The following is a 14,584-nucleotide window of genomic DNA, read 5'->3' as shown; positions in this document are numbered from 1 at the left end:
CCGTTGGAGGCTGGACAATTGGACAGCTTTGGTGGCGAATCAAAGTTGTGGAACGAAAAGAAAAGCAAAAGGATTGTAGATCTGGAAAAGGTACAATCTTATCACAATTCCTAACCAAACACAATGAGATCTATTGGATGGGAATCGAAAATTATTTTAAATTTCGCTATGCATGTATAAGTAGATTCCCAACCTTATCCACCAATAAAATATGCAAAATCTGTAAATTATTGATAATTATGCACTGGGCAAATGAGTAGAATTTACGATAACTGGGAGAGGCTTGTTGGAGCCACGTTAGATCGAGAGGAGCTTCGGGAACTTGCTCGTGCCCCCAGCCTCAGCTCTATTTCTTCGGATTTCAGTTCCAGGTTCAGTTCCTCCGTTCACGATCGTATTCCAGTAAACCTGAAGGTGCGTCTCTTATGCTTTTGGTGAGTTAAGAGGCAGGGAAATATTAATTATTAGGCTTAGGATGGAAACTAATTAGCTTACTTAAGAATCCCGAATTATCTGTTAAGGTTCTTTAGAGGGATTAAATTGTATTGTTATTATTTTTTTGACTTTGTCTTGTTTGATTACTAGTAAGGTGAGTCTTCAAGTATATTTCAGTAGATTACCTTTGCATAATTTCTGAAATTTTCAGTGTGTTATAAAGTTCTGTTCCTTATGTTTCATTCGCACAGAATGATTTCACTTCCTCAATGCCTCAATGGCATGTCTCGTAAAATAAGAAAATTAGTATAAATAACACGAACATGAAGTTCTTTAAAAATAGCTGATGCCTTTATAATAGAAATATTAAAGAACATGTAAAAATTAGTTTCGCATGTATGTGGATTTTGATGATGGTTAAATCGTGATACATCTATGTTCTTGTTTTTTTCTTTCCTTTTTTTCCCTGTACTTTATACTACCATATTGGCCACTTCAAATTTTGTGTGTTTTGAGCATTGGAGTCTTTCAGCTTATTGTCTTTGTTTGAGTGATGATTACATAAAATCTTTTACTAGTGACAGAGTAGTGTGATTGATTTTGCACTTCCAAAATGTACATTTAGAGAAGTATTTACATAAATTCATGTTTATGTTTTCTGTCATTTGAAATATGCCATAATTCATGCAACAAACTTGTATCAATATTTGGCTCTCTGCCCTTGTTCCTGTAATATGGCATCTAGAGTTCTCAGCAAATCCTACAATTCTTCAGCTCCCTCCAGCCCAAGTACTCTGTTTTATGATGGAGACAGTAGTGGTGAGAACCTTCGTAAGCCAAGATCTGAAGATGGGGAGCCTAATGTTAAGCGATTCCATTCAAAGAATTGAAGAATGCTACCAGAAACTTTAGACATGACAGCATTTTAGGGGAAGGGGGATTTGGTCCTGTTTTTAAGGGATGAATCAACGAGCACACGCTTACTGCTGCAAAGCCGGGATCTGGAATGACCGTTGCTATCAAGAAGTGGAATCCCAATAGTTGGCAACTCTGATGCTCGGACTCTTCGAAATAGTTGGAGTACCCGTGTCGAACACGACACGACATGGGTATGGATATGAGATATGTGTCGGATCCTCCAAATTTTAATCGGACACTTCGTTTTTGGTCTTCTTCTTTCTTTTCTTTTTTTTTTCCTTTCCTTTTCTTCTTTCCCATTTCTAATTAGTTCTCCACTAAGTCCAAATTATAATCAAGTCCCTTATTTGCTATTTTATATAACATTTAATAATGTCTATAATTGAAAACTAAACCCCATAATCTATTTTATTCGTCTCAACTCCTTACTCAATATCCATTTCCTTCTTTGTGAATAATAGATTTTGATTTATTCAAAATGACTTCTTGATTTAGTAAAAAAAAATTGAACCTTGAAAGACGTATCCACGTACCTGTGTCAAATTGGACTCTTTTTAACCATGTCCCCGTTCTTATATTTTAGAAAATAGAAGATCCGACACCTAGATATGTACCCATATCGGATACCTGTACCCGAGTCCGAGCATCATAGGTTGGCAAGGGTACACGGAATGGTTGGTAGGTTCTTTTTATGCAGTCTTTGTGAGTCTTATGACATAGTTATACAAAACTTACGGTAAGCCCACAATATTTTGCGGACGGAGGTGAATTATCTGCGCCGGTTTCATCATCCAAACGTGATTAAACTTATTGCTTACTGCACCGATGGTGACAACCTGCTTTTGGTATATGAGTTCATGCCAAAAGGAAGCCTTGACAATCACTTGTTCAGAAGTAGGTTGCACCAAAATAACTTCTTATATGATGTCTTGGTTGCTTAACATTTCAGTCTGTTTATGAACAACCCTTCAATATTTTTCTCCATTGTCATATTTGTTATTTAATAATCCATGACCATGAGGCATTCCTTAATGTAACGGCTGTATGTCATTTTTGTACTTGTTTCATACGTGATTATTTGTAGGATATCCATGACTAACTCTTGGATATAATTTAAAATGTTATATGTTGTATTTGTGCCATGAGGATCTCAATCATTTCCATATTTTTAGTAGTTTTCCTTTTGTAGACCCGTATAGAAAGCCATTACCTAATATAGTTATGGAATGCTTGGCGGATAGTTTTTGGTCGTGGCTTCTGAAAAGAACTCTGTGAATCACTACTTTAAATGTCTGGGGACTTTGGATTTTTCACTCCCTTCACTGCAAGTTGTTCTGGAACCTAAGTGGCTCTTGCATTTCAAGCTGCTTCCCGTAAAAATTAACTCCACACTGTTTAGTAGGACCGAAAACAGGGCCCAGAGCTATCCAAACCATTTATTTTTTTTATACATATAAAGAAAATGATGTATAATTGAATACACGGGGTTATATCATTTTTTTACTAATTCTCCAGAAATTTTGAAGCAACATTAGAACATAGAAATAAAAACAATGGGTGACATTTGGTATTGATTTTCTTTCACGGGTGGGCATCAGTGTCTTTCTTGGTCTACTAGAATCAAGGTAGCAGTTGATACTGCTGGAGGCCTTTCTTTCTTGCATGATGCTAAAAACAAAGTCATACATCGACATATTAAGTCTTCTAACATTCTTTTGGATAAGGTCTGTTCCTTGGATATACTTTGTTGTCTTCTTGTATTGGTTTTCACCTAAGGTTGTTGTTTGCATAGAAAGTAATAGCCTTGTTACATTATGGGCAGGATTTTAATGCCAAGTTGTCCGATTTTGATCTTGCTAAAGAGATGCTACCTGATCATATGACTCATATATCCACTTGAGTTATGGGTACATATGGCTACGCTGCACCTGAATACATAGCCACAGGTTTGGCACGACAAAATAATTCTCCACTCCTTTTGCACTTTAAAATCATATTTATCATTAATTCAGCCATATTAAACTCGTTGCTGATGTACAGGTCATTTGACGTATAAGTGTGATGTATATGGCTTTGGAGTTGTTTTGTTAGAATTACTATCTGGATGTCGGGCTATTGATAGATCTATTAGTAAAAATCAAGTCCTGGTGGATTGGGCAAGACCATATTTGTCTAAGAAAAAAGTGCATCGAGTTGTGGACAGCAAATTGAAGGGCCAGTACCCTCAGGAAGGAGCAGTAATTGTTTCAAATCTTGCTTTGCAGTGCACAAGTCAGAATCCCAAAAGCAGGCCGCTTATGGAAGAGTTTTTAGCAGCATTGGAACCACTACAAGGTTCATATGAAAACAGAAAATTTAGATTCTTCTAAATTTGCTCTGTCTGCTAAATCTGAATATGATACCTTTGGAGTCTCTACAATCATTGGATTAAACTTGTTTATGGTAAAAGATCAGTAAGTCAGATTTAATTATTGGCAAAATCTTTTCCTTATCATTTTTGTCCGCTTATGTTTCAAATTTTTGTTGTATGTATGTTACTTCTAGATCTGATCACATAATTCTGGGTAGTCTATCCATTCTGGAAAAAGGGCTTAATCTCTCACTACATCAGGACATGCGTCAATTTTTTAATCCACCATCAATTCTGAGGTTATGCAACTAAACACTATTTCCCTTTTTCCTATTTCAAATTTTCTTGCATTTTGGTCTTTGTAATTAGATTCAATATTGAATGATACGACTCCTTTTGTCTAACATGGGATGAGAGCAAGTTTGGATCTTGACCTAGATTTGCAACCACTTCCTTTTTCTGCTAAGCAGACGTCTGCCGCTCATCTGGCCAATTTGTTTTGGACGTCATCTTGTTCTTTTGTAGCCTTTAGTTTTTCTTTTTGTTTCGTGTTGCCTTTGTTTTGGTGGATCTGATTTTTGGCTACGACGGTGGCAGTGACTGTGACTGTGACAATCTTCTCATTTGTTTAGGCTCCAATTTGCTAACTCTTGTGTTGCTTTCAGTTTCAGTTGATGATGATACGCCAGTTCTTTTGCACGATTTTCTTCAATTTGTGTTGTGCCTCCTTGTCCAGTTTGTGCATTACTCAATAACTTTAAGTTACAGTTACTGATACTCAGTTCATTATCAAATCTACAATATTACGTCAAATTGTTCCTCTATGTTGCTATTTCCAATTGTTAATTTAACATTCTTTAGGTCATTCTATTAATCTTTTTTGGTATGTAAAAATGGCATCTGACCTTAATGGATTTAGCTATCCTAAGCACTAAGGGTCTGCCTCGGAGTTTTGGGTTCGGGTGTAGGTTTTAAATGATTTTGAGGGTCCAGTACATGCTTGAGAGTATATTATCTAATGATTCTAAAAGTTTTGCAAAAGAATAAAATTACATATATGCTCATATATATAAAAAAGTAGGCATTTGTAACAAATGTGAAGTAAATGTGTATGTTACCCAATAGCTCAGTGGGCAGAATGAGGAGAGGGTTTGGCAAATCATACCAATAAAAAAAAGCATGTTCCCTTCAGATAAGACGTATTGTGGGCCATTACTCCCCATCCCAAGAATAATTGAAGAAAGTTATTTCTAGTTACTGACATTAGCATAATATTTTAAAAAAAAAAAAAAGAATCTACATGCTTGAGAGTATATTATCTAATGATTCTAAAAGTTTTGCAAAAGAATAAAATTACATATATGCTCATATATATAAAAAAAGTAGGCATTTGTAACAAATGTGAAGTAAATGTGTATGTTACCCAATAGTTCAGTGGGCAGAATGAGGAGAGGGTTTGGCAAATCATACCAATAAAAAAAAGCATGTTCCCTTCAGATAAGACGTATTGTGGGCCATTACTCCCCATCCCAAGAATAATTGAAGAAAGTTATTTCTAGTTACCGACATTAGCATAATATTTAAAAAAAAAAAAAAAGAATTGGAATGTATAATTAACACATAAATCGAGGGCTGTGCGGATCCTTAGATATATATGAAATAGAATAAAGATGGACAAAACTACTTACTTTCCCGAGCGAAGTGAACCACCCAAACCTCGTGGAGGTCTCTCTTTTCCAGTCAGTGAAGATTCTTACTCTCCCAAAACCTTTCTCATGGCTTGTAAATGTATATCAATATGTCCCACTACAGACACAGGAAAATGCAATTCGTTGGAATTGAGTATATTAGGGTTTGTTTGGGAGGGATTTTGAAAATTGATTTTTTGACCGTTAGAAGAAAAGTGAGGTTCATCTGTGAGAGAAGAAGTCAAAAATTACGGCTGACATGGTGAAATAACAGTCAAAAAATCAATTTTTTTGGGTAAAAAAATCCCTCCCAAACAGGCTATTGTCTTGGAAAGAAAATCACTTGGGAAGAACTCTTTAAGTCCGCTGGCTATTGTCTTTGAGTAATGCTTCATTCCAGGGCATAAAAGAAAGCTTATTATAGCATTGTTCCCCTATCGACTGATTCTAATGTTCGAAAAATGATGCTTTTGACATCAACTTTAGGAAATATATTATATACCTATGATTTTATTTATTTTTTAATACAAGTGATTTTTTTACATTTTATATTTTATAAGTAAATTTTATCTTACTAATAGTATTTTTTACTTTGTAAGCCTTTTTTAATATAAAAATGAATTTTTATCTTTGAAGTGATTTTATAGTTATAAAGTAATTTTTTTTAATTATTTTGATTTTATTTATAAACAATTTTTATATGTATAATTAAAATTGGGAATCATCCCCAATTATTATATATCTCTCCCTATTAAAATTTTAAAAAATTACTATTTTTATCCACGTCACAGTCCATATTGTCCTTATTAAATTCAATAATTTAAACATTGTACATCCACATAATTTTTAACTATCTAGTTAACACTAAATCTATCCTTATTACAATTTCAAATTTTTAAAAAAAATACTATATCGATCCTCGTTACACAACATCAACTTTCTCACAATTCAACAATTAATTATAGAGACCAATTGTCAGTGTTTTAAAAAGAGTATTGCGTGGTGATGCATGGAGGTCAAATTTCAGTCAAGGTGAGCCTACGCGAGGTCTAAAAGTAAAAAAATGTTTTCTTATTTTAATATTATTTTAAATTTTTAATCAATCTGAAAATCACTTAATAATTAAAATAACACCTCCAAACATCTAAAATAGATTTATAAGAATTTTATACATTTTTTTTCAAAGCTTTCAACAAAAAAGATAAATTTCATGAACCATAAACCCCTATAATCACTGCTATCCTCAATGCGACATAAACTTTATTATTTTATAAAAATTGTGGATGAAAATAATGACTTTCGAAGCAAATCATAAAATTCTAAACCGAAAATAATAACAGAAAAAAATTTGAAAAATAAATAAAATCCATACATTAGGTATGCGGATCTTCTTCAACATCTCAATCAACTTTTCTTATTTTCTGATGTATTATAGCTTACTCTTTCTTCTTTGACCCCCCTCGGATGCATGTCTCTTTGGGCTCAATAGAGTGCGACTTATTACATGTGTCAAACCATTATTAACTCGAATTACCTTCTTAATCGAAATGATTTGTTGGAAAATTAGGGCTCCTTCCTTTTTTGTTCATGGTTGGATACAAATTAGCATAAATGGGAAATAATAAGAATAAAGAGTAAAAGACGATAAAATTCTAAAAATATAGGGTATTTACTATTTCTCAGATAAAGTTATTTTTTGACTTTTTGCCTTTTTGCTATATATTCAGCAGATTATGATGTATATGATTACACAAACAAAAACATGATTAAAAGTAAAGAATAAAATTAATAGAGGAACAGAGCATTTTATTGACAACCAATAGAAGAGAATACAATTTCAGCAATAATGCTTCTCCTAAACTGAATAGAAGAGCAACATACCTAACCCTAAAAATAGCATAAAGATGAAAATAATATAAAAAATAATATAGAATAAAGAAAATAATAGTTTTTAAATAAAATCACGTGAAATAAAGGAAATAATATTTTCCAATAAAATTACGTGAAAATAAGGAAATAATATTTTTCCAAAAAATCCAACCTAATTTGGGTTACAAAATCTAACAGTCTTCTTCTTGATCCAAATTATGATGCAATGAATGATGCTTCAAAATTTTTTCACATGGAAAAATAAGTCCGACTGAAACGAAATAAACCGACATCTTCATTTAGAACCAAAATCCTCCATCTCAGAAGAAACGCTTTATCTTTTTCACAATATCCACAAATGATACCTGAACCCAACTCTGGGTTCTCAAAATTTCACAAGGAATTCAAAATTTATCAAATAGGATCAAAGCACACATTGTAACAAAATTTACATCGAGTGCTTTGATTGAAGGCACTTTGCTAGACTTGACACCTTCAAACTCTTGCAAAGTATGAACACCAACATCTGCAACACTGTACCTATTCTCTATAGTCCTTCATTAGCAAATGAACCCGATGGAACTGCGAACGATGGTGGCAAAGCGGATTTATCCATATTACCCAACTCTCCCGAATATTGTTCTTCAACGACTCAGTGTCAAACCCCTAAGGTACTGTACCAAACTTAAATCCATCACAGTACTGAACCTATCTAGATGTTTCCTCACTAATTTTGCGCATCGTTGCAAGATGTATAACTGAGACTTCTTCCCCCCCTCCTATACAATCTGGACACCCTTTCGGACCTTCGAGACTCTACCTCTACTAGAGAACGTGTATCCATTTGAATCCAGGGTACTCAGCGAGATGAGATTTTTTCTTAAGTTTGGAATATGTCGAACCTGACCAAGTGTTCTTACTGTTCCATCCAACAACTTCAATCTTACCCTTCTAATTACAACTACCCTATAAAATTTATTGTTTCCCATGATAACAACACCTTTCTTCGTCGTTTCATACGTTTCAAACCAGGCCCTATTGGGATTCATATGGAACGAACACCCTAAATCCAAAATCCACTCTTCATTAGGCTTGGATTCCATGTTAGATACAATTAACATCACATCTCTGCCATCAAAAAAGTCCTCAACAATGTTTTGTCTCGTCCGAATGATCTGATTGCTTCATACGATTTGTAGCTGATTACCTTTACCTTTACCTTGACCCTTCAACTTGTTGCAATCCTTTTTGATGTGTCCTTTCCTCCTGCGATAGAAGCATACTTGATTGCTGAAGTTCACCCTCAACGTACACTCCATCAATTACCATGAATAATCAGAGCTTTCTCATCTCTAGATCCAGCTCCAACAAGATGCTTCATCTTCTCCTTTAAGAATAGAGTATCATAAACGTCATCAATGGTGAGTGTGTAACAACTGTACAAAATTGTGTCCCTGAATGACAAATACGAAGTGGGCAGTGAGCACAGCATGATCAAGGTCAAGTCCATTTTATCATATTTTACCTCTAACATTTCCAGATCAGTGATGATTTCCTTGAACACAGTCAAATGGTCCTCTAAAGACCATCCTTCTGCCATGCGATGAGAATATAGCATCTACTTTATATGCAACTTGCTTATCAAACTCTTTTTCATGCATATTTACTCTAGTTTAAACCATAATACACTAGCTGTCTTCTCCTTTAATACATCCTGAAGCATGTTGTTAGAAAGATGAAGAAGTATTTGCGAAAGAGCCTTCTGATCCCTCTGTTGCTTCTCCTCTGTTGTCCAAGTTGTGGCATCTTATCAAACCCTAACAATGCATCATTCAAGTCCATCTATGCTTACATTGCTCTCATTTTTACTTGTCACAATGAAAATCTTGTAGTACGATCCAAAAGAGAAATTTTATACTTCATGACTGTCATCGATAACAAAAACCTCGAACAAAATTCGCAACCAATAACATTTGACAAAGGAATAGAGCATTTTATTGAAGAGCCATAGATTTATAGGAGTATACCAAACCCTAAAAATACCATAAAGATGAAAATAATATAAAAAATAATGTGGAATAAAGGAAATAATAATTTTTCAATAAAATCACGTGAAATAAAGGAAACGATATTTTTCAATAAAATCACGTGAAAATAAGAAAATGATATTTTCCAAAAATTCCAACCTAATTTGGATCACAAAATCTGACACGACATTGTAAAATTACTTTAAATAACCTGGACTTCTCTCCATGTCGAAGGGATTATAGTTTCACGGTAAACGAACGAATTTGGTTTTGTCATACTACGTGACATTTCCCGTCACATGTATTACCCTGACACATTGCTAGATGTCAATCAGGGACGGCGAATGTGAATTGACGATAAATTAAAAGGGTGTTTTAATTTATCAATTTTGATTAGATCAAAATAATATTTCACGTCGTTAGGCATCGTGGTCGGGAACCTAATGGGTCACACACAAAAGAGAATTGGAAGATTGCAAATTGCCAATTGGTTAATTTAACAATCGTTGAATAAATTAATTAATTGGATTTGTTATTTATATTTTCGAATTAATTAATTGGATTAATTAATTCACGGACCGGGTTTAATTAATTGGATTAATTAATTATTGGACCGGACCGGGCCGAGCCTGTTTGGGTTTATATAAATACATAACTAGGGTTTGAGGTCCATTAATGTTTTCATTATTCTTGCTGGCACAAGAAAAAACCCTAGAGGCTGCAATCATATTCTCTGTGTGGATCACCGTTGGAGGCTGGACAATTGGACAGCTTTGGTGGCGAATCAAAGTTGTGGAACGAAAAGAAAAGCAAAAGGATTGTAGATCTGGAAAAGGTACAATCTTATCACAATTCCTAACCAAACACAATGAGATCTATTGGATGGGAATCGAAAATTATTTTAAATTTCGCTATGCATGTATAAGTAGATTCCCAACCTTATCCACCAATAAAATATGCAAAATCTGTAAATTATTGATAATTATGCACTGGGCAAATGAGTAGAATTTACGATAACTGGGAGAGGCTTGTTGGAGCCACGTTAGATCGAGAGGAGCTTCGGGAACTTGCTCGTGCCCCCAGCCTCAGCTCTATTTCTTCGGATTTCAGTTCCAGGTTCAGTTCCTCCGTTCACGATCGTATTCCAGTAAACCTGAAGGTGCGTCTCTTATGCTTTTGGTGAGTTAAGAGGCAGGGAAATATTAATTATTAGGCTTAGGATGGAAACTAATTAGCTTACTTAAGAATCCCGAATTATCTGTTAAGGTTCTTTAGAGGGATTAAATTGTATTGTTATTATTTTTTTGACTTTGTCTTGTTTGATTACTAGTAAGGTGAGTCTTCAAGTATATTTCAGTAGATTACCTTTGCATAATTTCTGAAATTTTCAGTGTGTTATAAAGTTCTGTTCCTTATGTTTCATTCGCACAGAATGATTTCACTTCCTCAATGCCTCAATGGCATGTCTCGTAAAATAAGAAAATTAGTATAAATAACACGAACATGAAGTTCTTTAAAAATAGCTGATGCCTTTATAATAGAAATATTAAAGAACATGTAAAAATTAGTTTCGCATGTATGTGGATTTTGATGATGGTTAAATCGTGATACATCTATGTTCTTGTTTTTTTCTTTCCTTTTTTTCCCTGTACTTTATACTACCATATTGGCCACTTCAAATTTTGTGTGTTTTGAGCATTGGAGTCTTTCAGCTTATTGTCTTTGTTTGAGTGATGATTACATAAAATCTTTTACTAGTGACAGAGTAGTGTGATTGATTTTGCACTTCCAAAATGTACATTTAGAGAAGTATTTACATAAATTCATGTTTATGTTTTCTGTCATTTGAAATATGCCATAATTCATGCAACAAACTTGTATCAATATTTGGCTCTCTGCCCTTGTTCCTGTAATATGGCATCTAGAGTTCTCAGCAAATCCTACAATTCTTCAGCTCCCTCCAGCCCAAGTACTCTGTTTTATGATGGAGACAGTAGTGGTGAGAACCTTCGTAAGCCAAGATCTGAAGATGGGGAGCCTAATGTTAAGCGATTCCATTCAAAGAATTGAAGAATGCTACCAGAAACTTTAGACATGACAGCATTTTAGGGGAAGGGGGATTTGGTCCTGTTTTTAAGGGATGAATCAACGAGCACACGCTTACTGCTGCAAAGCCGGGATCTGGAATGACCGTTGCTATCAAGAAGTGGAATCCCAATAGTTGGCAACTCTGATGCTCGGACTCTTCGAAATAGTTGGAGTACCCGTGTCGAACACGACACGACATGGGTATGGATATGAGATATGTGTCGGATCCTCCAAATTTTAATCGGACACTTCGTTTTTGGTCTTCTTCTTTCTTTTTTTTTTTTTTCCTTTCCTTTTCTTCTTTCCCATTTCTAATTAGTTCTCCACTAAGTCCAAATTATAATCAAGTCCCTTATTTGCTATTTTATATAACATTTAATAATGTCTATAATTGAAAACTAAACCCCATAATCTATTTTATTCGTCTCAACTCCTTACTCAATATCCATTTCCTTCTTTGTGAATAATAGATTTTGATTTATTCAAAATGACTTCTTGATTTAGTAAAAAAAAATTGAACCTTGAAAGACGTATCCACGTACCTGTGTCAAATTGGACTCTTTTTAACCATGTCCCCGTTCTTATATTTTAGAAAATAGAAGATCCGACACCTAGATATGTACCCATATCGGATACCTGTACCCGAGTCCGAGCATCATAGGTTGGCAAGGGTACACGGAATGGTTGGTAGGTTCTTTTTATGCAGTCTTTGTGAGTCTTATGACATAGTTATACAAAACTTAAGGTAAGCCCACAATATTTTGCGGACGGAGGTGAATTATCTGCGCCGGTTTCATCATCCAAACGTGATTAAACTTATTGCTTACTGCACCGATGGTGACAACCTGCTTTTGGTATATGAGTTCATGCCAAAAGGAAGCCTTGACAATCACTTGTTCAGAAGTAGGTTGCACCAAAATAACTTCTTATATGATGTCTTGGTTGCTTAACATTTCAGTCTGTTTATGAACAACCCTTCAATATTTTTCTCCATTGTCATATTTGTTATTTAATAATCCATGACCATGAGGCATTCCTTAATGTAACGGCTGTATGTCATTTTTGTACTTGTTTCATACGTGATTATTTGTAGGATATCCATGACTAACTCTTGGATATAATTTAAAATGTTATATGTTGTATTTGTGCCATGAGGATCTCAATCATTTCCATATTTTTAGTAGTTTTCCTTTTGTAGACCCGTATAGAAAGCCATTACCTAATATAGTTATGGAATGCTTGGCGGATAGTTTTTGGTCGTGGCTTCTGAAAAGAACTCTGTGAATCACTACTTTAAATGTCTGGGGACTTTGGATTTTTCACTCCCTTCACTGCAAGTTGTTCTGGAACCTAAGTGGCTCTTGCATTTCAAGTTGCTTCCCGTAAAAATTAACTCCACACTGTTTAGTAGGACCGAAAACAGGGCCCAGAGCTATCCAAACCATTTATTTTTTTTATACATATAAAGAAAATGATGTATAATTGAATACACGGGGTTATATCATTTTTTTACTAATTCTCCAGAAATTTTGAAGCAACATTAGAACATAGAAATAAAAACAATGGGTGACATTTGGTATTGATTTTCTTTCACGGGTGGGCATCAGTGTCTTTCTTGGTCTACTAGAATCAAGGTAGCAGTTGATACTGCTGGAGGCCTTTCTTTCTTGCATGATGCTAAAAACAAAGTCATACATCGACATATTAAGTCTTCTAACATTCTTTTGGATAAGGTCTGTTCCTTGGATATACTTTGTTGTCTTCTTGTATTGGTTTTCACCTAAGGTTGTTGTTTGCATAGAAAGTAATAGCCTTGTTACATTATGGGCAGGATTTTAATGCCAAGTTGTCCGATTTTGATCTTGCTAAAGAGATGCTACCTGATCATATGACTCATATATCCACTTGAGTTATGGGTACATATGGCTACGCTGCACCTGAATACATAGCCACAGGTTTGGCACGACAAAATAATTCTCCACTCCTTTTGCACTTTAAAATCATATTTATCATTAATTCAGCCATATTAAACTCGTTGCTGATGTACAGGTCATTTGACGTATAAGTGTGATGTATATGGCTTTGGAGTTGTTTTGTTAGAATTACTATCTGGATGTCGGGCTATTGATAGATCTATTAGTAAAAATCAAGTCCTGGTGGATTGGGCAAGACCATATTTGTCTAAGAAAAAAGTGCATCGAGTTGTGGACAGCAAATTGAAGGGCCAGTACCCTCAGGAAGGAGCAGTAATTGTTTCAAATCTTGCTTTGCAGTGCACAAGTCAGAATCCCAAAAGCAGGCCGCTTATGGAAGAGTTTTTAGCAGCATTGGAACCACTACAAGGTTCATATGAAAACAGAAAATTTAGATTCTTCTAAATTTGCTCTGTCTGCTAAATCTGAATATGATACCTTTGGAGTCTCTACAATCATTGGATTAAACTTGTTTATGGTAAAAGATCAGTAAGTCAGATTTAATTATTGGCAAAATCTTTTCCTTATCATTTTTGTCCGCTTATGTTTCAAATTTTTGTTGTATGTATGTTACTTCTAGATCTGATCACATAATTCTGGGTAGTCTATCCATTCTGGAAAAAGGGCTTAATCTCTCACTACATCAGGACATGCGTCAATTTTTTAATCCACCATCAATTCTGAGGTTATGCAACTAAACACTATTTCCCTTTTTCCTATTTCAAATTTTCTTGCATTTTGGTCTTTGTAATTAGATTCAATATTGAATGATACGACTCCTTTTGTCTAACATGGGATGAGAGCAAGTTTGGATCTTGACCTAGATTTGCAACCACTTCCTTTTTCTGCTAAGCAGACGTCTGCCGCTCATCTGGCCAATTTGTTTTGGACGTCATCTTGTTCTTTTGTAGCCTTTAGTTTTTCTTTTTGTTTCGTGTTGCCTTTGTTTTGGTGGATCTGATTTTTGGCTACGACGGTGGCAGTGACTGTGACTGTGACAATCTTCTCATTTGTTTAGGCTCCAATTTGCTAACTCTTGTGTTGCTTTCAGTTTCAGTTGATGATGATACGCCAGTTCTTTTGCACGATTTTCTTCAATTTGTGTTGTGCCTCCTTGTCCAGTTTGTGCATTACTCAATAACTTTAAGTTACAGTTACTGATACTCAGTTCATTATCAAATCTACAATATTACGTCAAATTGTTCCTCTATGTTGCTATTTCCAATTGTTAATTTA

The 14,584-nt window shown here is 34.7% G+C and overlaps 4 protein-coding genes across 8 annotated transcripts; all 4 read left to right on the top strand.

Moving 5' to 3' along the window:
* Window positions 1-235: 235 nt before the first annotated feature.
* Window positions 236-4,350, top strand: LOC111387980 (probable serine/threonine-protein kinase PBL3). Of its 3 annotated transcripts, XM_023012628.1 has the most exons (4): window positions 236-414; window positions 1,210-2,247; window positions 3,176-3,299; window positions 3,394-4,350. In XM_023012628.1, the coding sequence occupies exons 3-4, from the start codon at window positions 3,257-3,259 to the stop codon at window positions 3,720-3,722; spliced, it is 372 nt and encodes a 123-aa protein (XP_022868396.1). In that variant the 5' UTR covers window positions 236-414; window positions 1,210-2,247; window positions 3,176-3,256; the 3' UTR covers window positions 3,723-4,350. The 3 variants fall into 3 exon arrangements, with proteins under 3 accessions (XP_022868396.1, XP_022868395.1, XP_022868397.1); XM_023012627.1 differs by lacking the exon at window positions 1,210-2,247; XM_023012629.1 differs by lacking the exon at window positions 1,210-2,247 and having other exon boundaries at window positions 236-434.
* LOC111387983 (probable serine/threonine-protein kinase PBL1) lies at window positions 1,170-3,253 on the top strand. Its single transcript, XM_023012635.1, has 7 exons — window positions 1,170-1,298; window positions 1,937-1,982; window positions 2,095-2,198; window positions 2,303-2,395; window positions 2,595-2,726; window positions 2,952-3,077; window positions 3,176-3,253. Exons 1-7 carry the CDS (start codon window positions 1,170-1,172, stop codon window positions 3,251-3,253), a joined length of 708 nt encoding a protein of 235 aa, XP_022868403.1.
* Window positions 4,351-10,267: 5,917 nt separating the features above from the next.
* Window positions 10,268-14,381, top strand: LOC111387981 (probable serine/threonine-protein kinase PBL3). Of its 3 annotated transcripts, XM_023012631.1 has the most exons (4): window positions 10,268-10,446; window positions 11,242-12,278; window positions 13,207-13,330; window positions 13,425-14,381. In XM_023012631.1, exons 3-4 carry the CDS (start codon window positions 13,288-13,290, stop codon window positions 13,751-13,753), a joined length of 372 nt encoding a protein of 123 aa, XP_022868399.1. In that variant the 5' UTR covers window positions 10,268-10,446; window positions 11,242-12,278; window positions 13,207-13,287; the 3' UTR covers window positions 13,754-14,381. The 3 variants fall into 3 exon arrangements, with proteins under 3 accessions (XP_022868399.1, XP_022868398.1, XP_022868401.1); XM_023012630.1 differs by lacking the exon at window positions 11,242-12,278; XM_023012633.1 differs by lacking the exon at window positions 11,242-12,278 and having other exon boundaries at window positions 10,268-10,466.
* Window positions 11,993-13,284, top strand: LOC111387982 (probable serine/threonine-protein kinase PBL1). Its single transcript, XM_023012634.1, has 6 exons — window positions 11,993-12,058; window positions 12,149-12,229; window positions 12,334-12,426; window positions 12,626-12,757; window positions 12,983-13,108; window positions 13,207-13,284. Exons 1-6 carry the CDS (start codon window positions 11,993-11,995, stop codon window positions 13,282-13,284), a joined length of 576 nt encoding a protein of 191 aa, XP_022868402.1.
* Window positions 14,382-14,584: the final 203 nt, after the last annotated feature.

Source organism: Olea europaea, unplaced genomic scaffold (assembly GCF_002742605.1).
Source record: "Olea europaea var. sylvestris unplaced genomic scaffold, O_europaea_v1 scaffold4414, whole genome shotgun sequence".
In the NCBI taxonomy this organism is placed as follows: Eukaryota; Viridiplantae; Streptophyta; class Magnoliopsida; order Lamiales; family Oleaceae; genus Olea; species Olea europaea.
Note: the sequence above shows the minus strand (reverse complement) of the source record. Positions and strands in the feature narration are given on the sequence as shown.

Bases quoted from the DNA above. Each gene is read 5' to 3' on its own strand.
- LOC111387983 (XM_023012635.1), top strand. From the start codon at position 1,170: ATGGCATCTAGAGTTCTCAGCAAATCCTACAATTCTTCAGCTCCCTCC. The intron at 2,727-2,951 runs GTAAAAATTAAC...GGTGGGCATCAG, and splicing joins TGCATTTCAAGCTGCTTCCC to TGTCTTTCTTGGTCTACTAG. The intron at 3,078-3,175 runs GTCTGTTCCTTG...CATTATGGGCAG, and splicing joins CTAACATTCTTTTGGATAAG to GATTTTAATGCCAAGTTGTC.
- LOC111387980 (XM_023012627.1), top strand. From the start codon at position 3,257: ATGGGTACATATGGCTACGCTGCACCTGAATACATAGCCACAG. The intron at 3,300-3,393 runs GTTTGGCACGAC...GCTGATGTACAG, and splicing joins ACCTGAATACATAGCCACAG to GTCATTTGACGTATAAGTGT.
- LOC111387982 (XM_023012634.1), top strand. From the start codon at position 11,993: ATGTACCCATATCGGATACCTGTACCCGAGTCCGAGCATCATAGGTTG. The intron at 12,230-12,333 runs GTATATGAGTTC...TTAACATTTCAG, and splicing joins ATGGTGACAACCTGCTTTTG to TCTGTTTATGAACAACCCTT. The intron at 12,758-12,982 runs GTAAAAATTAAC...GGTGGGCATCAG, and splicing joins TGCATTTCAAGTTGCTTCCC to TGTCTTTCTTGGTCTACTAG.
- LOC111387981 (XM_023012630.1), top strand. From the start codon at position 13,288: ATGGGTACATATGGCTACGCTGCACCTGAATACATAGCCACAG. The intron at 13,331-13,424 runs GTTTGGCACGAC...GCTGATGTACAG, and splicing joins ACCTGAATACATAGCCACAG to GTCATTTGACGTATAAGTGT.